General features: G+C 41.4%; 1 protein-coding gene across 3 annotated transcripts in view; it reads left to right on the forward strand.

Moving 5' to 3' along the window:
- The window catches only part of pigq (phosphatidylinositol glycan anchor biosynthesis, class Q), a 152,828-nt gene that overhangs the window by 118,043 nt on the left and 15,446 nt on the right, over window positions 1-19,339 (forward strand). For all 3 annotated transcript variants that reach the window (XM_047038805.1, XM_047038804.1, XM_047038807.1), the window contains 2 exons: window positions 7,031-7,157; window positions 7,357-7,510. In XM_047038805.1, the coding sequence (XP_046894761.1) occupies window positions 7,031-7,157; window positions 7,357-7,510 (281 nt within the window). The remainder of the gene's footprint in view (window positions 1-7,030; window positions 7,158-7,356; window positions 7,511-19,339) is intronic.

The following is a 19,339-nucleotide window of genomic DNA, read 5'->3' on the forward strand; positions in this document are numbered from 1 at the left end:
AAGTGACTTCCGGGGGATGCCATGCTAGTTCTGCCCTGAGTAAAGTACCTGTTGATTAAGCTCTGCCTACTCCGTCATTTTTCATATATTAAAACATTACACATTCCCTTGAGTGTTGTGTCTTGCACAGATAGGGCAGGCTAAACAAAATGTTTTAGAGTAGTTTATGAACCCATAGGCTGTAAATACTTTCGTTATCAATCCTACCATCCCCCCTGTTAAGACATGATTCAATCCATGGCTCAATACAGCTGCATAACGAAACAGATTCTTTGGTAATATAAACTTACTGTCTTGTCATTTATATAACCCATTGGTAACGGTTGCCCCGTTTGTTAACCATTTAGTCTTCTCAGATTAAGGGGACACATCTTGCATATCTTTCAACACTGTCTAAACTACATAGCTTGGCGTATCTGATAGTGTTAACATGTCCAGCATAGCTGCTTCCTTGGCTGCAACGTCGGCTTTAGCATTGCCTATTGAAATTGGGTCTGATTTCCCAGTGTGCGCCGCACATTTGCATATGGCTACTTTCAGAGGTAACTGGATAGCATCAAGTAATGCAAGTATTAGATCTTTGTGGTTTATGTATTTTCTTGTTGACGTAACCATACCTCTATTTTTCCATTGTTGTGCAAACACATGCACAGTTGAGAAGGCGTGCTGGCTATCGGTATAAATAGTCACAACTTTTCCTTTTGCAAGTTTTAATGCTTCTGTGAGAGCGATTAATTCAGCGGCTTGAGCTGAGTAATTTCTAGGAAGTGGTTTAGCCTGTAAAACTTTGGTTTGAGTAACTACAGCATACCCAGTAGCATTTGTTCCATCAGGATTTTTCCTACTGGACCCATCAACATACATTGTGATTTCACTATCATCATAGGGCGTGTCTTTCAAGTCAGCTCTTGGCAGCACCTTCTCAGAAATATCTGCCAGGCAATCATGCAAATCTCCATCTGTGGCCACGGGCACTAGAGTGGAGGGAATAAGTGTGTTATATCTCTCAATTGTCAAATGTGGTTGAGACAATAATACTGTCATACAAGATAAATGTCTAGATGGCGATCGATACGAAATGTTGTTCTGCAATAGGATCACTGACACAGCATGAGGTACTCTTAGAGTGAGTGGATGAAATAGTACTATTGTTGCACAACTTTGAACCGCCATAGAGGCCACCACAACTGCTTGTACACACGGGGGAAGTGCTCTTGCTACAGAATCTAATTTCATAGACTAGTAGGCCAACGGTCTCTCCTTTGTCCCATGTGTCTGAGTCAAGACAGAAGTCATGTGTCCGTCTTTACAATCAACAGTTTGGGTAAATGGTTTTGTATAGTCTGGCAACCCCAATACAGCTGATCCCACTAAAACCCTTTTTATATCAACAAAAGCGTTATCCGCTTCTGGTGTCCATTGTAAAAGGTACGATTTATGAGTCACCGCTGCCATCGGTGACTCATAAATCAGCGCAGTTAGGGGGGCGGTAATAGCTGCGTAATTTGAGATCCAACTTCTACAGAAATGAGTTACCCCTAAAAACGACATCATTTGCTTTTTTGTTCGTGGTTTTGGTGCTTGTAAGATAGCCGTTTTTCGGTTTTCATCCAGACATTGTCCCTCCTGTGTAAGATTGTAACCAAGGTACTTAACGGTCTTCTGCCACAATTGTAACTTGTCCTTGCTTGCACGGTGTCCTTGTTCTGCTAAGAACTTCAACAATGCAAGTGTATCAATTTTGCAATTCTCTTCTGTATTGGAAGCAACCAAATGTCATCTACATAAAGTAAAATCTGACTGTCCTTTGGTGGTGTGAATTTAGCCAAGTTACTAGACATAGCTTGAGAGAAAATAGTAGGAGATTCACAATAACCCTGTGGAATTCTTGTATAGGTATAGCGTTTCTGTTTATAAGTAAACGCGAACCAAAATTGACTATTAGGATGTACAGGTATTGAAAAGAATGCATTACTGATGTCAACCACAGAGAATATTCTACTAGTTGGTCTCAAATCATTCAACAAAGTGTGTGGGTCTGGCACAGTGGGGGCCCTAGGTATCACTGCTTTGTTGACAGCCTGTAAATCCTGTACCATACTCCACCCAGAAGAGGGAGGTGACTTCTTAACAGGAAAGAGCGGGGTATTGAATTATAACACCCGCTTTTAAAAGATCCCTAATGATTGGATCTATGCCTTCCTCTGCGTCTGGTTTCAATGGGTATTGTCTCTGATGTGGTCTAAAGGTGGATTTGGCTGTTATCTCAATTGGTTGAAAAACATTTATTAGCCCCACGTCTGCTTTCCCTTTAGACCAGAGGCTTTCTGGAACCTCCTTTAATGTCTGGTCCTGTTCCTCTGTTAAAGTAAACATATGTCAATCACGCCTAGATTTGTTTGTCCCATCTAAATGTGTTGCTACCTTTGCATGAGTTGTCCAATTCAGAGTTCTCGAGAAAATATCTTGATCAGCGCTGTAACTGTCTCCATTCCCTTGTGACTGCCAGTCAGTTGCTGCACTCCCCCTCAAAACTAATTTGCCTAAATCCTGCCAAGTAGTTTGCCTGTTTTTTGAAGTCCACATATGCGGTGTTCCCCGGCACGAAACAATTTTCGTGCATCAGAAGGCAGCACACAATGGGCTGCGGAGTTGCCCTTGTCGTCCCAGTAAAGAGTTGTAATGTGTACCTGAGACTGTGATAATTTGGATAGTTGTTCCTCATAACGTGGTTCGGATCCTTTAGACATTTTGTAAAATAATGTACAATGTAATTCATCCAAGTTCATTATCTTAGATCCAGGCGGCACTCTCTTTCTGACTGTTTTGATGAGAGATGACGTCACACTCCCGGGACCCGTATTCACTAAATCCAAGCTATACCAGTAATGAGGAACATGTTCTCCCTCGATCACAGTATTATCATATATTCTTAATGCTTTAACACCTCTTTGGGTCGGTACCACTGCGATGTTCAATGCTTGCATCATATCTCTCCCTAACAAATTACATGGGCAAGCATTGGACAGCACAAATTGCCATTGCACACTTTTTCCTGTCTCGGGGTCCTCTAGCTATGTTAATGCAGATAAGCCCTCTTTGTGTATCAGCCTGCTAGCTGACCGCACATAAACACAGGAATTCGTTTTCAAAACACCAGGAGCGTCACTTTGGTGAATTAAACTTCTAGCCGCTCCAGAATCACACAAAAACTTCACCTCTGTCCCTTTTCCAACTAGCATAATTTCTGGTCTCTCTTCCTTTTGTAACATCATATTTACATGTTCAATATTTAAAACCATTTCCTCTCCTTCCTCAACGCTGTCTTCCCAAGTCAGTAGTTCATTTGCTTTTACATTTTTTTACTTCCCCAATCTCTCCATTAATTCATCTTCTTCACTCTCTAGTCATGCTTTTCTGTTGCTGTTCTGGATTTTGCCTTTTTCTTTTGTTTAATATGTTTTTCAGCATGTCGGGCATATTCCTGGGTAGCATTTAAACGAGAAATGCGATGATCTACCATATGCTTAGTAACAAACTCAAGAGATTTGAGGCAGACATCCTTTTAGGAACGCATTATTTAACTGCTGTTCATAAAGCAAGTCATTTTGCATATTTAGAGGGGGTGGTACACCACTATGATTATCAAAAAACTCTTTTAATTGATGATAGTATTGATCTACATCCTCGTCGTCTTTCTGAACACACCTATTAACTTCCGTCCAATCGGGCCTATAACGTCCTTGTATTCGGTCTAAGAGCGCTTGCGTTCGGACGGTTAACTCTCCATTCCCTGGGGCAAGAGCTTGTCCATCATTACCAGTTCCCCTAAAATCACCACAGATCATGCACCAATCTGGACCAAGTATCTGTCTAACTGCTCTCTCTACTTCCAAACCGTTAAGTCGATAGCTTTCAATTAAGCCATTCACCCCGGCTACAAATTCCAGAACTTTCGTATTCGTATATTCGGATTCGTATTTCGCAAGTTCGGGTATAACTCATTTGGTGGGGCAGTTGGGATGTTCCCTTCCGTCCCTTGGTCATACGCCGGGGGTTCTGGTAATCTGTAAAAGTCTGGAGGCATTTCAAGGTCTGCTCCGAGCCTATTTGCATCTTGTCTACATGTTCCTGCATTTATATCCTCAGAATCCTCTAAAGCCAATGTATTTATATATTTCTTCGGCTTTCTGTTATGTGCTTCCTGTAACCAAACCTTGCACGATCGAAGCCATGTTTTTTATCTGTTTTCTGATTACCTCCTCCTTTTGCTCCGATATCTCTTACTAATGCGGAACAGCTGTCCACATTTAATTTACCATTAAATCCGAATTTGGTTCTCCATATTTTCAAATATTTCAAATTTTCCTGTCCTCGAAATTGCAAAATTCAGCATCTTCAGTAGTCTCAAAATACTCACAACGTGTACAACAATTACCCATGGTTAAATTCACAATAAGACCGCAGTTTTAACAATTATATAATTAGTCCTCGTCGACTAATGTAGTACTATCTTTTACGTGCACACAGAGTCATTTAATCCTGTAGTCTTCTCACAACGACTGTGGACCGGCCCATTTATCTCAACGGCTTTCTACAGAACTTATCTCAACGGCTTTTTACAGAATACAACAATTACCCATGGTTAAATTCACAATAAGACCGCGGTTTTAACAATTATATAATTAGTCCTCGTCGACTAATGTAGTACTATCTTTTACATGCACACAGAGTCATTTAATCCTGTAGTCTTCTCACAACGACTGTGGACCGGCCCATTTATCTCAACGGCTTTCTACAGAACTTAGCAAAATAGCCTGCTACGCTGTTCCCGGTACCCCCGGCGCCATATGTTAGTAAACGTGACTTCTGTGATTAGTCTTCACTATCTCACAACTGGATCTGAATTAAGCAAATGTATGTGATAGAACTGCACGTTTAATTTAACTTAAACTTGAAAATCGAGAGTTCGAATTCTGCATCCTATCTTATGTTCACACATATATCTGAGTCCTGGTCGCTCAGGCCTTATCAACCTGTTTGTTTGGCTAGGATTTAATAACACATGTTTGTAAGGCACGTGTCTACCACCAGACCCAGATCTATCAAACAAACACATCTCAGCATCAATAAACGCACAAATGCAGAACTCTACCCTCCAATGGCATTCAAACCTTTTTAACATGTAAATTACAATTCCCAATTCATCAGCAAATAACAATCAGTTATCATGTCAATTTCAACCAACATACATTTACAGGTCATAATCCATTGTGAGTTCGGTGCACAACTTCACAGCTGAGTTTTTCTTCCGACTATATTTTAACCAGTGATTAGTCTTAAGCGACCACACTGCACAAGTTTTTCTCGATTTAGAACATATTATTAAAAATAAAACACAAATCTTGTTCTTACCTTGAAATCCAACAAGACTGTGCTTTATGCTATTCTTTAATCTCGTCACTTCCCGACCCTGGACGGCGGAAAAAGTTATTGAGATCCGGCTCGCAAAGACCAATTTGTTAATATAATTTCTCAAGTAATCCACAGAGTCGTCGGAATCAAAGAAAGTACAATAGTTTAATGCTTGCCAGCAAGGAGACAAAGTCTGATCACAATACAAAGTTTGTCTGTTATCATGTTGTGCTAGCTTAACTATTTCAACAAACCCGCTCTTGACCGTCATTGGTTAACACAAAGGCATGCAAATGTCACATGGCTCTTCTCCATTGGCCCTGTTTGTATAGACCTGGCGCGCGTGTGCGTGAGTGTTTACAACATCAACCCTGATTGAAACACAACAACAGAATCTCCGGTCCTGGGGTCGTAACAGCTCCTTCACATAGGTGTCAACAAATGGACACCAGACCTGGCGTCTCCACCTACAGTTCTAGTCACACAGTATCTCCTAAAACAACCAAAACCCCCAACATCCTCTAGTCCTAACAAATGCTCACCCTTCCCCCAGGGTGATAAGAAAGCATAGAGGTTAACTTAGAGGGCTCTGTTATCTGCTGACAAAGAATGCTGTGTTGTTCAGTATAAAACATCACATCCTTAATTTCTCCTTGAATCTGATACGAGCCGTGATGGGTAGCCAGTGGAGAGAGATGAGGAGAGGGGTAACATGGGAGCGTCTGGGTAGATTGTAGACCAGGCGGGTCGCTGCGTTTTGAATCCTCTGAAGAGGGCGGGTTGCGCATGCTGGGAGACCAGCGAGCAACGAGTTGCAGTAGTCCAACTAGGAGAGGACAAGTGCTTGGACTATCAGCTGGATGGAGTGCTCAGACAGGTATCTCCTGATCTTCCGGATGTTCTAGAGGGTGAATCTACACGACCGGGAGACTGCAGCAATGTGGGCCGTGAGGGAGAGCTCGTCATCCATGGTGACCCCGAGGTTCCTGGCAGAGGATGAAGGGGTTACCGTCGCAGATCCCAGGGTGATTGAGAGATTGTGGGAGATGCCGGGATGATGAGAAGTTCTGTTTTGGCGAGGTTCAGCTGGAGGTGGTGCTCGGTCATCCAGGCGGAGATGTCTGTGAGGCAGGCCTCAATCCTAGCTGATATCCCTGAATCGGTCGGGGGGAACTTTCTCTGACAATAAGGGATCCCTTTGAGTTAACTTAGTTGGTCTTAGAAAGGAAAATACAACAGTATTAGGCTACACTGTATGTATCAAAGATGATAAAACAACTGCTGTTATGCTTAAATATGAACTTGGAACCTCTCCGGTTTACCTTGAAGGTTGTGTACATTTGTGATCTAACTGTCATGTTGTGCTGTACTCACCAGTTCTAAAGTCCTGATTTGCTCTGAACATAATTGTGCACCACAGAACCATGGCTTGAGAAACATCTGTGTGTTTTCTTTAAAGCGTTTCTTGTATGTTATGTGTGTTCTATCCCTCTTTCTGCGCTTCTTTTGTCATTTAAATACCGTCCGATGGCCTTTTGTACCAGCCATATTGGTGTTTAAAAGTGGGCTTTGTGAAAGACAGTGACTGACGTGATGTTCCGCCCCCACGCTTTAGCACGTAGCTGAAGAACTGGAACAGCTTCTGCAGTGGCTGATGGGAGCGCCGGCTGGCCTGAAGATGAACCGGGCTCTGGACCAGGTCCTTGGGCGTTTCTTCCTCTACCACATCCACCTGTGGATCAGTGAGTAGGATTGACACACACACACTATGCACTCACCCTTTTGCCATACAGTATCTACCTTGGATTAAGGAGTAGGACACACTTGTGTACGCACACACAGACAGACACACTCACAGATTACAGACTTCTTCTAGTGGCAAATGCACACACACATGATGTTTCCTTTTTGTACTTTTTATACTACACACACACACCCCAGGCTACATCCACCTGATGTCTCCGTTCATTGAGATGATTCTGTGGTACGTGGGCCTGTCTGCCTGCCTGGGCCTGACCTTCGCCATCTCCCTGCTGTCTGACATGGTGGCGCTGCTCACCTTCCATATCTACTGCTTTTACGTCTACGGGGCAAGGTGAGGGGGGGGGGGGGGGGGGGTGTCCTCAATGTGCTACCAAGTTGAATCCACTTTCTTCCTCTCTTCCTCTTACTTAATTTAGTTTCCCCAATGTATTCTCTCTTTATCCCACTCACACTTCTAGTTGGGCCTGCTGCTAAAGGCAATTTGGTGTCCTACCAGGAGATGACAGTAAATAATGGAAAATACAGCAGTGTGTTGACATAATTTTTTTATTAACCTATTTTCAAACACATTTGTCTCCTGTACTGTACTGTACAGATAATATACTCCTCAGTCTCATACTCAGACAAATAGTTTGGGATCCAGTTCGCCACTTTGGATGAACATTTGTGGATGCAACATAAAAAATATTGATGGTCCATTATAATGTTATTGTTAAGGGCCTAATTGCTATATTCTAAAAGTACAAAAAGAAGAGAAGGTGAGGAACCATTTTCTCTGGTTTTTTCCCCTTCACTGAATGGATGAGATATCCCTTCTCCTATATGGAACTTCTCATCATCCCGGCAAAACCCTCCATCTCCCACGACCTCTCAATCACCCTGGGATCTGCAACGGTGACCCCCTCATCCTCTGCCAGGAACCTTGGGATTACCATGGATGACAAGCTCTCCCTCACGGCCCACATTGCTGCGGTCTCCCGGTCGTGTAGATTCACCCTCTACAACATCCGGAAGATCAGGAGATACCTGTCTGAGCACTCCACCCAGCTGCTTGTCCAAGCAATGGTCGTCTCCAAGTTGGACTACTGCAACTCGCTGCTCGCCGGTCTCCCAGCATGCACAACCCGCCCTCTTCAGAGGATTCAGAACGCAGCGGCCCGTCTGGTCTACAATCTACCCAGACGCTCCCACGTTACCCCGCTCCTCATCTCCCTCCACTGGCTACCCATAACGGCCCGCATCAGATTCAAGACCCTGGTACTGACCTTCCGAGCAGTGAACTGGACTGCACCCGACTACATCAAGTGTCTCCTGCAGCCTTACACCCCCACCCGCCACCTATGGTCTTCTTCAGACAACCGCCTGGTGGTCCCACCGCTCAAGACTGCCCGGTCCCAACACAAGCTCTTCTCCTGCCTGGCCCCCCAGTGGTGGAATCACCTCCCCACCTCCATCAGAGACACAGACTGTCTCTCCACCTTCAAGAGAAGGCTCAAGATTCACTTGTTCCGGAAGTACAACGGTACTTAGGAATGGTTTGTTGAACCCAACGCTAGTTTCCTCAAGGATCACAATGACTCTTGCTTAGACTGTTGCTCTTGTTGGTTAGTGGTAGCTGATTTAAACTGTTGTATTATATTTAATCCTATTGTTATTGCTTTCCTACAGGTACACTTGCACTTAGAGATTCATGTTGTGTAATTGTAATTTGCTTAACTACATGCTCTTATGGTTTCTTCCCTTTAGCACTTATTTTTGGTTGTTCACAATGTGTACTTCTGTTTTGGCTACCTGCAATGCTTTGGGGCTATCTTGTTATTATCAGTGACCTATGCACTTTGTAAAGCTCTCTCTTGGAAGTCGCTTTGGATAAAAGCGTCTGCTAAATGAATAAATGTAATGTAAATGTATCCAAAGTTTTCCATGCTGTGATAACCCATTGGCGTTATTATCATCAGACATGAAAATCCCTCACCTTTCGGCGAAATTTGCCATTTTGAAACCAAAATAGGTGACCTACGTGAATATGTAGATTCGATGAGAAATTGTTTGGTGGGGGGGGCTGGTATTCCTCTTCAGTGAACTGCGAACAGGTGCGCTTGTCATAAGGGAGCGCGAGTGAATGGAAATATTAACGCCAAGGGCCTTAATAAATCACCAGTGCAGACCATCATCAGAAGCTGAAAGCACTCCTGGCCTCAGCTATTTACCTGACTGAATTTTGTGAAAGATGGTTTCAAATTTTTTATAATTACTGGTATATCTAAGTTAAATTACCCAGGAGCTCTGTTGACATAGATTTAGCTAACGTTACCTACAGCTTGATGAATTGAGTCACAGCATGAGAGAATGCAACGTTAGCCAGCTAGCTAGCTAAAGCTCCGGTGGAAAATTCCAAATGAACGTATGCAGCCCTTACGGTGCGTTCACACTGCAGCGTTTTTTAACGCTCTGCACCGCTGGCCTTCCCACAGTGCACCACGCTCGGGGGCGTGTTAGAAAAGTTAGTACAGAGTTGTAGTTCTCTAAGGTCACTGTTGTAGTTTTGTGCAAAACGGTGTCATGGACAAGTGTTCAGACTTGGGTTCATGTACTTACAATATCGATCATTGTTGATATAAATATAGGTGCTCCTGTCTCGATCAAAATACAGCTTTTACACGGCATGATGCAAGGAATCAGATACGCTGACTAGATGTTGCATGATCTTGTCAACTAGGCTATAGTACAACACTTCATACATTTTTCCAGTAACATTCGCTAGGTTATGGCCACTACACATTTACTGTATGGCTAGCAAGTGACTGCCAACCAGCATTTCAACGTTGAATGTCAATCTCGTGCCGGGTGAACTAGACTAGCTAGACTACTGTAGTATGCAGCTAGCACAGACAAAAGTTAGAGCTACGTAAGTAGCTAATATGACGAGACTGAATTTAACACACCAGGGACACCGACAACCTCGGCAACCCTGTGCCAGGTATATATTTTTTGTTAACGTCTCTTTAATCGTACAGAGGCGTATAAAACAAGACTGGGTGTGTAGACACATATACGATAAGTTTCTCCAACATCTTGAAACCTAGAAAATGTTTACCATTACCAACGGTTGCTATGTTACAAGAAACAAGAAACCAATCCGATTGGCCATTGCTAGCGTTGTCACGTTCCTCATTTACATGAAGTTGAGAAAATCCAACTTGCAACGCTCGGCTCGCCTTCCCACAATGCCCTACGCGAGCGTCAATGCCTGGTTTCATTGAAAATGAATTGGAAGCCGACGCCCCGCTACGCTGCAGTGTGATTGCACCGTTAATGCCGCTTACACACAACAGTGACACTAACAGATCGAAAGCTAATTTGAGACAATATAAAGATGGAAAACCAGGCTAAGAAACGTAAACGTAACTACTTTCACTAGACAACGTTTTACCAATTGGACAAACGGCTATGTTTGTTTGTTTCAAGCTCCAATTTTTTTTTCCGCTCAAATCAGCCCAAAATATTTGCGCGCTTGCATTAACCATGGAAGTTCCTAACTAGCATCACAACGGGCACAGAATTTGCATGCATTAGCAAGGCGCTCGCTGTGGTGGCGTATGCGGGACCGGGTCTGGTGGGCCGGTCTGGATCAAAGTCCAGGGCCTATTTTACTCCCAGTCCGTCCCTGCCGTTCTATCAATAGGCAGACCTGCCAACCTGTACGCAATTTGTGTAGCGGATACGCATTTTGACTTCAAAGTATGCTGGTACTTGTATTGGCTGTCAATCATGATGGAAGAGCAGACAAGTTAAGTTACAGCATGTCCATCATCTCTTGTGGGGGTTACGCATTAAGCCATTTGTGGTGCCCCTACCACATTGTGCCTCATATTCTGTAAATGTTAGACCCAGTGACAGGCTGGTATGAAATGGCTTGCATAATACTTAGTAAGGAGGCAATAATAATGTTTGACTCATGGCTTAAGTTACGTTTCTCCAGCTCTCCCAAGGTTGGCAAAAAAGTATCTCAAAATGCATCAGATTTATGCTTTAAAATATGGAATATTAAAAAATTTCTTATGGGGGAGCATGCTGCTGGACCGGAGGGGTAATATCCTTCTCACCTTTTTCACCCCTGACCCGTTTTCGTTCCTGATCATAGTGTAGTGAAAAACATCTTCAACCAATTTTTAAAGTTAAGAACAGCACTGGAACTCAGCAAAGTTTGATGCAAAATGTTTATTGAGCTTCAAGGTGACACAAGCGCCAAGAAACACGTGAGCAAGATCCCGGGATCAGACAAAAATTATTCTCCGGACATTTCACTTATATATTTTCTCCCTTATTTTATGATAGTCTGCCATTGGTACAATACTTGTTGGTCACAGATGCATTATGCATTCTTACTCAGCTGGTCCCTCGTCATAGGGGACTCAGATTACAGGTGCTTTTTTGCATAGAAAACCATTTTGAAGCCTGGTCTGACCTTGAAGGCCAGCTGCACTAGGTTTCGGGGCATTGGGCCATAAATATGCCTCATGAGATACACAAAAAAAAATGCCATTCCAAAAAGAGGTAAACAAAAAAATGAAAACAAGATGTTTTTTGCTTGTAGTAAGTTTTTTTAATCTGCCAATGGAACAAACCCAAATTAGCTTGATAAGATTATTAAAATAAGACCATCATTTCAATATAAGAGACTGCTTGAAATTAGCTTGGAAAACTCATTCTTAGATATATTTTGCTAGTATTGTGAAGTTTTATGTCTCATAACAAGCTCATGATGCTCAAAATAGTTTTTAAATTAGCTTGAAAAACTCATTCTTAGATATACTTTGCTAGTATTGTGAAGTTTTGTGTCTCATTATAATCTCATGATGCTCAAAAATAGTATTTAAATTAGCCTGGGAAACTCATTCAGAGATATATTTAGCTAGTATTGTGAAGTTTTGTGTCTCATAATAAGCTCATGATGCTCAAAACTAGTATTTTCACCCAGTTCAATTGCAAGCATTTTGAGTATTCCTGACTATACTGCAAAAAGCCACCTTAGAAAAAAGTACAACAATTAGGTGAATATTACTTAAAATAAGCAAAATGATCTAGGATATTTTTTTTTTATTTAGCATTTACTTATTTACTAAATTCTTGAAATAAGGCCAAATCCCTTAAATTTACATATCATATTAATGCTTAAAAATCAGTAATCCTGACAGTAATAGAAAATGTGAAAGGCTTGCAATTTTTTTTTGTTGATATGAGTCCAAATTTCTTATGACCTTTTTATTATTTTTTTAAGTGCACACCCACAGAGCATACATGAAAACCACTGGTCAAGGTTGAAAAGCTGAGGCAAAATTAAACAATAAGCATCTGACAGAGCAACTTGAAAGCAACATACTTTGTAAGAGTCTGAAAAAACAACAGCTTAACATAACATTCTTTAACATTCCATATTACTGCGCATCAAATATTTCAAATAAAAAAGATGACAAAGGTGTCCATCTGGCTGTTGCGTGGCAACTATTTATGTAGGAGACTATACTTTGTAGTGGTGGAAGAATGACGGTTTATTATTAAACTATTTTGTTTTTAATTGTTTTTATTTATGAAACCATATCAAATATTTGTAATAACAGTTTTAGAAAAACAATAAGCCCCGCGAGTCCGTGTTTATAAACTCCGCTTCGCGGCGTGCCTAACAACTCCCCTTTCCTGTTCTAAAATCAGCGCAAGACACGGCCTCTTGGGGCTTATTGTATTGTAGGGCTCCAGACTGCGACCAGTTTTTGAGACAGTGCGAGCATTTTTTACAAGCACTCGCGCATGTGCAACCTACACATTTTGAATTCGTTGGGTGGTGTGCACAATGTCAGCACACGTTAGCAACGACGCATAGATACGACCAGTGGCGTAACATAGTGACGACGGGCCCAGGTGCAAGATATTATGACGGCCCCCCACCCCTTAGTGAACGCAAAAAAAAACATTGGAATAGATGGGGAAACACTTTGTTACATTTGGCTCCCCTCCCCCTCCTGGGAATAGCCTCCCTAGCACCCTGCTAGGCTATTGGCTATCTTAACATAATCATTTGCTATCCAGCAATACTGATCCCAGCTGAACTGCTGCACTGCTGCTAGCAGGGTGGACGTCCGTGTCTGGGTCGTCCGTGGGGGGTCGTCCGTGGCGGACTTCGTGGGCTGGCATCTAGTTGATGGTCTAGTTAAAAAATAATCTAATTTCGGAAGCTTCTCATCTTGATATTTATTCTCTTGCTTTTTCCTGCTTCCACTCTCATGCTTAAAAGGCATTGCTACACGTTCAGTTGTGCTGTGTTCAATGAACTGCGTTGTTGTGACCTTCGAATTGGTGTAACTATAGCGTATTTTATCGTCACATGATCAAATAGAGACTTGACATTGGACAACAACATGCATATTACCCAGCAATCATCATTGCCAATCACAAAAATACAAAATAAAAATATTCATTTCTTTGAATAGTTTTTTGATCGTTTCTGTATTACATGTAGGATAAGCATTAGCCTGATGTTGTCATACTAATAATTTTCTGGTCAGAATATGAGTCTGAGAAACCTCCGTTGGGCTGTGAGTATGGGGCGTGTTTCAACCGAACTCGTAAAACAAATGCCTCTTCGCTCAATTGGATAGACCTACAACCAATCAGAGCAACGTAATATGTTGTTTGTTGAAAACAAATTCGACCCAAGCGCTCTTTGGTGACATGGTTGATTAAGTTACTGTTGATTATCTGTCCATCATTGTATAAAGCCCGCCCTGACAATTTGATTGGTCCGAACAGCTCCTGTTCGGACGTAGTTTTCCCCCAACCGAGGTTCTCCAGACCCAACTTCCCGACCCAATTTTTTTTGTAGTGGGCGGGGGCTAAGTTGGGCTGGCAGCCAGGCTAGATAAGCATATGATTTTGGTATAAATTGCTACTTTTCCCCAAAAAACTTTGTTTGCCTTTTTAGGTGTATAAATAGCATTTGACACTACCGGTAGATTATTAACAGCACGTATTTGAACATAAGTATATCCAGGGAGTACAGCGCTGTACTGAGGGAGGGCCCGTTGCGCGACGGTACTTGGACGGAGGGCCCGTCGAGTGACACGTGTATGTTTTTGGGCCCGGCTACGGGCCCCGACACCCCATGGGCCCAGGTGCAGCCTTACCTGCTGCACCCCGCTATATTAACGCCCCTGGATACGAGATTCTTGTAAGTCAGCGATATCAGCGTTCCTTCTGCATTAGTACCGTAGCTAAAAGTCTAGGAAAGTTGAGGCTATTTTTCGCTAGGTACCTATAAATCTAGCTAACAGTCTTGGAAAGTTTAGGCTATTTTTTGCTAGGTTCCTACGAACATGTCTTAATCTGCCAGACAAGTGGGTTCCCCTTCGTTCTTTTGGTGAGCAGTTTCTCGAGCCCTTCTTACCCGGCGTCATGGAGCCTAGCAGCTAAATACTGATCGAAAAGCGCATCATACATTTAAGTCATTTAGCTAAGACTTGCATGTACAGTACGTAATGTCACCTTAAATAATGTATTTAAACTCAAGCTTATATGGTGCGTTGCTGTATATCAGTTGTAAACATGACAGTAAAAAAAACGGACCCATCTGCAACCGACGCAGGCACACCCCACAACTTCCCCAGCAATTGTCCCAGGGACGATTCTAGGATCAGACCTTTAGGGGTGCTCAGCCCCCAATGAGAATGTGACATGAATACAGTGCCTTGCAAAAGTGCTAAACACAAACCCCCTTGCTAATATAAATCCCTAATTTCACTGGATAACAATTAATACATTTATGTATTACTATGCAAAATATTGAATAAAAAAACTAAGGATGTCCCTTTCTTTATGAACTACCAGCATCAAATGATAATAAACAATATATTTAAAAAAAATATTATAATTTTTAGGGGTGTTGAGATTAAATTCAGGTGTGCTTGAGCACTCCTAAAAAGGTTCTAAAATTGTCACTGAATTTTAGCCTCTCTAGTTACATTAATAAATGCATTGCAGGTCAATATAAGGTGTGCCCCTACATTTTCTGCTTGCGCTCCAAAAAGGGGCTACTGTGCTCCTAGTAAAAAAAAAATTATTGAATATATATTATATAATATTATATATTAATATTGAATGAAATGAATGAAAACCTTTATTACAATTAAGCTACTTAATTGGCCACTTCAAAAGAGCTGCAGTTCCTGTGCAGAAACAGGAGAACCTAGCAGAACAACCATCTCTCTAGCTCTCCATCGTAGCCAAAGCCCACCTGAGAGGTCACAACAGCTAGTCAGACTCGTAAGATCAAAGAGGTATATTAACATCGCATTGTTTGAGTATCGTAAAAGTCGAGACTTCAGGACCCCGGGTTCTGGACTGGATGGAGTGCTACAGAGATGGCGTTCTGTCTCTGAGTCTCCCATGTATGCAGAGGAACACTGAAGCTATGTAAGAGTGTCTCTTTTTATTACAGGTTTACTGTGCAAAACTTGTACTCTCTAATGTAAAAAAACTTTGTTTATACAGAATACACCATCGTAATTAAGAACTCATGATTACCGAGATCGGATTGTTTTCTCCACCGCCGTAGGTTTTGAAATACATGCAAGTGAATGTCTGTGACAGAAAGAATCTCCATCAACGGTCTTGATGTAAACAGTCCAAACAACAACAAGGGCAATCGCAACTACATGCAATACTCACCACAAAAACTTGAGCCCACGGTTACAGAGTTGACTCCAAGTGACAATGTAGAGAGTGATAAAATGTAAATCTGCAGCATCAGAAAAACACTTGTATCATGCATTCAATTAATAACTTGTATAAGTTATAGAGCAGGGTTTCACAAAATACACTAAATGTATTTAGTGGAACGGCCTTAGCCTCCAACCACTTTGAGGCGACTTCACAAATGTTTTACTCAAAACGTTTATTTAATAAAACCAGGAAATGTTTGGTAATAACAATGTACCTTCATTTGTAACATTTGCAAGCATCATTTAAGTTTAAAAATGGGTTGCTAACTTTGACAATAGCGCTGTAATTCCCCCCTCAACGGGACTGCGTGAGTCTCCGACCATCTGATTGATTTTACAGTTGATCAAACTCTTATCATCATATAAGGCATTGCCTAGCAATCATTTCAGTCTTGTTGCTGATTTGAGGTCGTTTTTATACAACTAAATAAGCACATAAAAAGCAGAACATTTTGATTTACACTGTATGGAATGTATTTGTAGGAGTCAGTTAGCTCTACCTTTTCGTGGCAGTTCGTGGCAGAATTTTGGGTCGAATAGTCGATTTTCTGGTCGATATGCTCTTGGTCGACTAAGATTTTTTTAGTCGAGTTGCGGTATGGCAGTGTGAGATCTGATTCCCGCTTGTGTCACCATTGCTGAATTAAAGAAATGTTGTACAGAAATTGTAGATTATATTATTTAAGACAAATAAAGCAACTCAAAATATATATATTTAAAAGAAAAGGTGTTACTGTTTCCCCTTAATCTGTGCTGTTTTGTTAATATTTTGCACAAGCACAATTGTCTGCCGAACCACAAACTCTGCCATAGCCTACTTTGTCTGTGTTATTAGGCAAAATGGCAAAAAAAATCTGTGGTATGGCAGCATTTCATTTACAGTACATTTACAAAGTACCGGGTGACTCAAAAAACGTTGAATGCAAACTCTGCCAACAACGGTTTATTTTTCATAGTTCGACGTTGAATGTGATGTAGCCTACCACCTGAAAACCATAAGTTGGCCTACTTCGCTCATGCTAACACGCACTGGGTTGAAAAATGAATATGCCTATTATAAGAATCACATCCAAATCGAATTACATTATCTTTTCCGGCCAAGACAACACAATCTTTCTCTGTTGCACCGTTCCACACTCGGCTTCTGCATAAGTTCGCATGCTGCACTTTTTTAGCCAGTGAATAGGGCGCTGATTTCCATGTTAAACAAAAAATAATAATAATTTGTAGTACATTGTAATAGATAATAAATAAAAACCAATCAGGCATTTTGTATTATATCGGCATTCGGTAACAACAGGACTGGTGACATGAGGCTTATTATTTGTAATAGCTTATTTTATAGCGGCTGAATCTGGAATATCCAGATATCAGTCAGATCGGGAAAATGTTTGTACATTTATGTTTGTCGAGTTGTCAATCTCCCCTTCTTTCGTATATATTTATTTCATATTATCTCTTAAAACAGTGAGGTAAAACATCACACAAAATGGTTTAATGAAAAACTTTGTGACATTTAAAGAAAGAAAGAAAAAGCTTCAAATTTCCATTAGTCAATTTTCAGAAGTGCTAGTCGAAATCTTAGTCGGGGACAGCCCTAGTCACTAGCATGTCAATTATAGCAAGCTAGTCTCATGGTGTGTAAGCCATCTTAGATGGTGGACGAAGGTTCATACTTGCCTGGCATGTGATAGCCAAAGCTAATCCTAATGCTAACATTAACTTATTTTTTCTTTCAAAACGGTGAAAGTCATGCCATGTAGTTACTTTAAATCCCAAATAATTTAAATACCAGGTAGCTATTGTTATTCATGCATACTTACATAGTTGAGATGGGTGATGGCTGGAAACACATGGATAAACGACAAACTTCTTCCGCTGAGCCGTAGTCGTGAGTGATGATGACTGAGCCGCTGGGTGAGTGATTTGCGCGCAATGCGAGATTACACGGTTATCGCGAGACATAATTTGAAAGCTGATAGTACGGTGGCCGACATGTGCAAACACCCTGAAACTTGAGGAAACACATGCAAATAGACAAAACACAAGAAACGGGACCAAAAGTGAAGTCAAGAGGCGACATAAAGGTTAATAGTCATTTTTATATTTGGCCCTCCTCTTTTACAGTATTTTAAAAGAGCGTTTCCAAAACACACCTCTCATCTCCTCTCTCTCGCACCGTGGGGTCGAAAATGTAGCTGTTCGTTTGCTGAATGCTGCGCTTGTTGTCAAATTAATGAAGATGTTTTCTTAATTAGCTTGTTTTGTCTTTTTGTATGTGTTTTCTTAAGTTGCAGGGCATTTGCACATGTCGGCCACCGTATGATAGGCTACATTTACTCGATTGATTCACTTTATTCCAACATGACTAAAATAATTCCATGTACACTTTCTGCATTCTACACAATACGCTGACATTTTGCTAAAGAACATAAAGCAATTGTGTAAAATACACAATTGATGCTTAGTTTGATCCAACAGATGGCCAGTCTCCTTTTTTCAGTGTAAAAGTACAATAGTCAAACTAATTCTAAGAACTGAACAATTAAAATATAACCATAAAAAATATATATATATATAAGAACAAGAATTTGAATGAGCAGCATGAGTGGGCAACTTAATGCAATGAGAAAACTGCTCTGCCTTTCCCATACAATGTCACTTCTCTATCTTTTACGGCCCTGACGAGAACGTCGGTCACCTCGGCTGTGAATCGCTCCTTGCGTGCGCCTGGCAAATCCGCCGTTATCAATCCGTCTTGTAACAAGCGTGCCTGTTCTTAAAGGGAATGTGAGATGACGCTCTGATTGGTTTATTGCATGTTACACCCAAACCACACCTATGAGTAATGTAGCTACTTCAGACCAACCCATTTTAGATTTGCGCCAGACGCAGAGTCATTTATCCCGCTGGTATGATAGCAACAGGGCCAGAGTCCCGCCCACAGAGTTACTTGCGTTTTGCGTTTTTACACTTGCGTTTCAGATCGTTAAAATAGGGCCCATAGTCTTCTCTCGCACTCAGACCCTAATTATCCAGATCTTCACATTTTGGGCTTAATATCTTCTACGTTTTAGTGGCAATAATAATCAGTCAACAGCTTTGCATCTGGTTTTAGTAATATAGCATATGCTAAAAAGGTGATTAAAAGTTTCATTTTAAATCATATAAATCCATAATCATTACCCATCTTCATAATCACAACAGTGTGATTTTTAATACACAAATGCTCCAGAAAGATCCTGGCCTGTTTCAGTCAGGGTTCAAGTAATTATGAATGTCTTGGTCTAAAGATAGCTATCCTCCCTCACACTTTCAGCGGAACTAATAACCCTATATGAAGGTGTTTGTGTACCTGTGAGAGACTACTCTATGAAGGTGTGTAT

Source organism: Hypomesus transpacificus, chromosome 17 (assembly GCF_021917145.1).
Source record: "Hypomesus transpacificus isolate Combined female chromosome 17, fHypTra1, whole genome shotgun sequence".
Taxonomy (NCBI): domain Eukaryota; kingdom Metazoa; phylum Chordata; class Actinopteri; order Osmeriformes; family Osmeridae; genus Hypomesus; species Hypomesus transpacificus.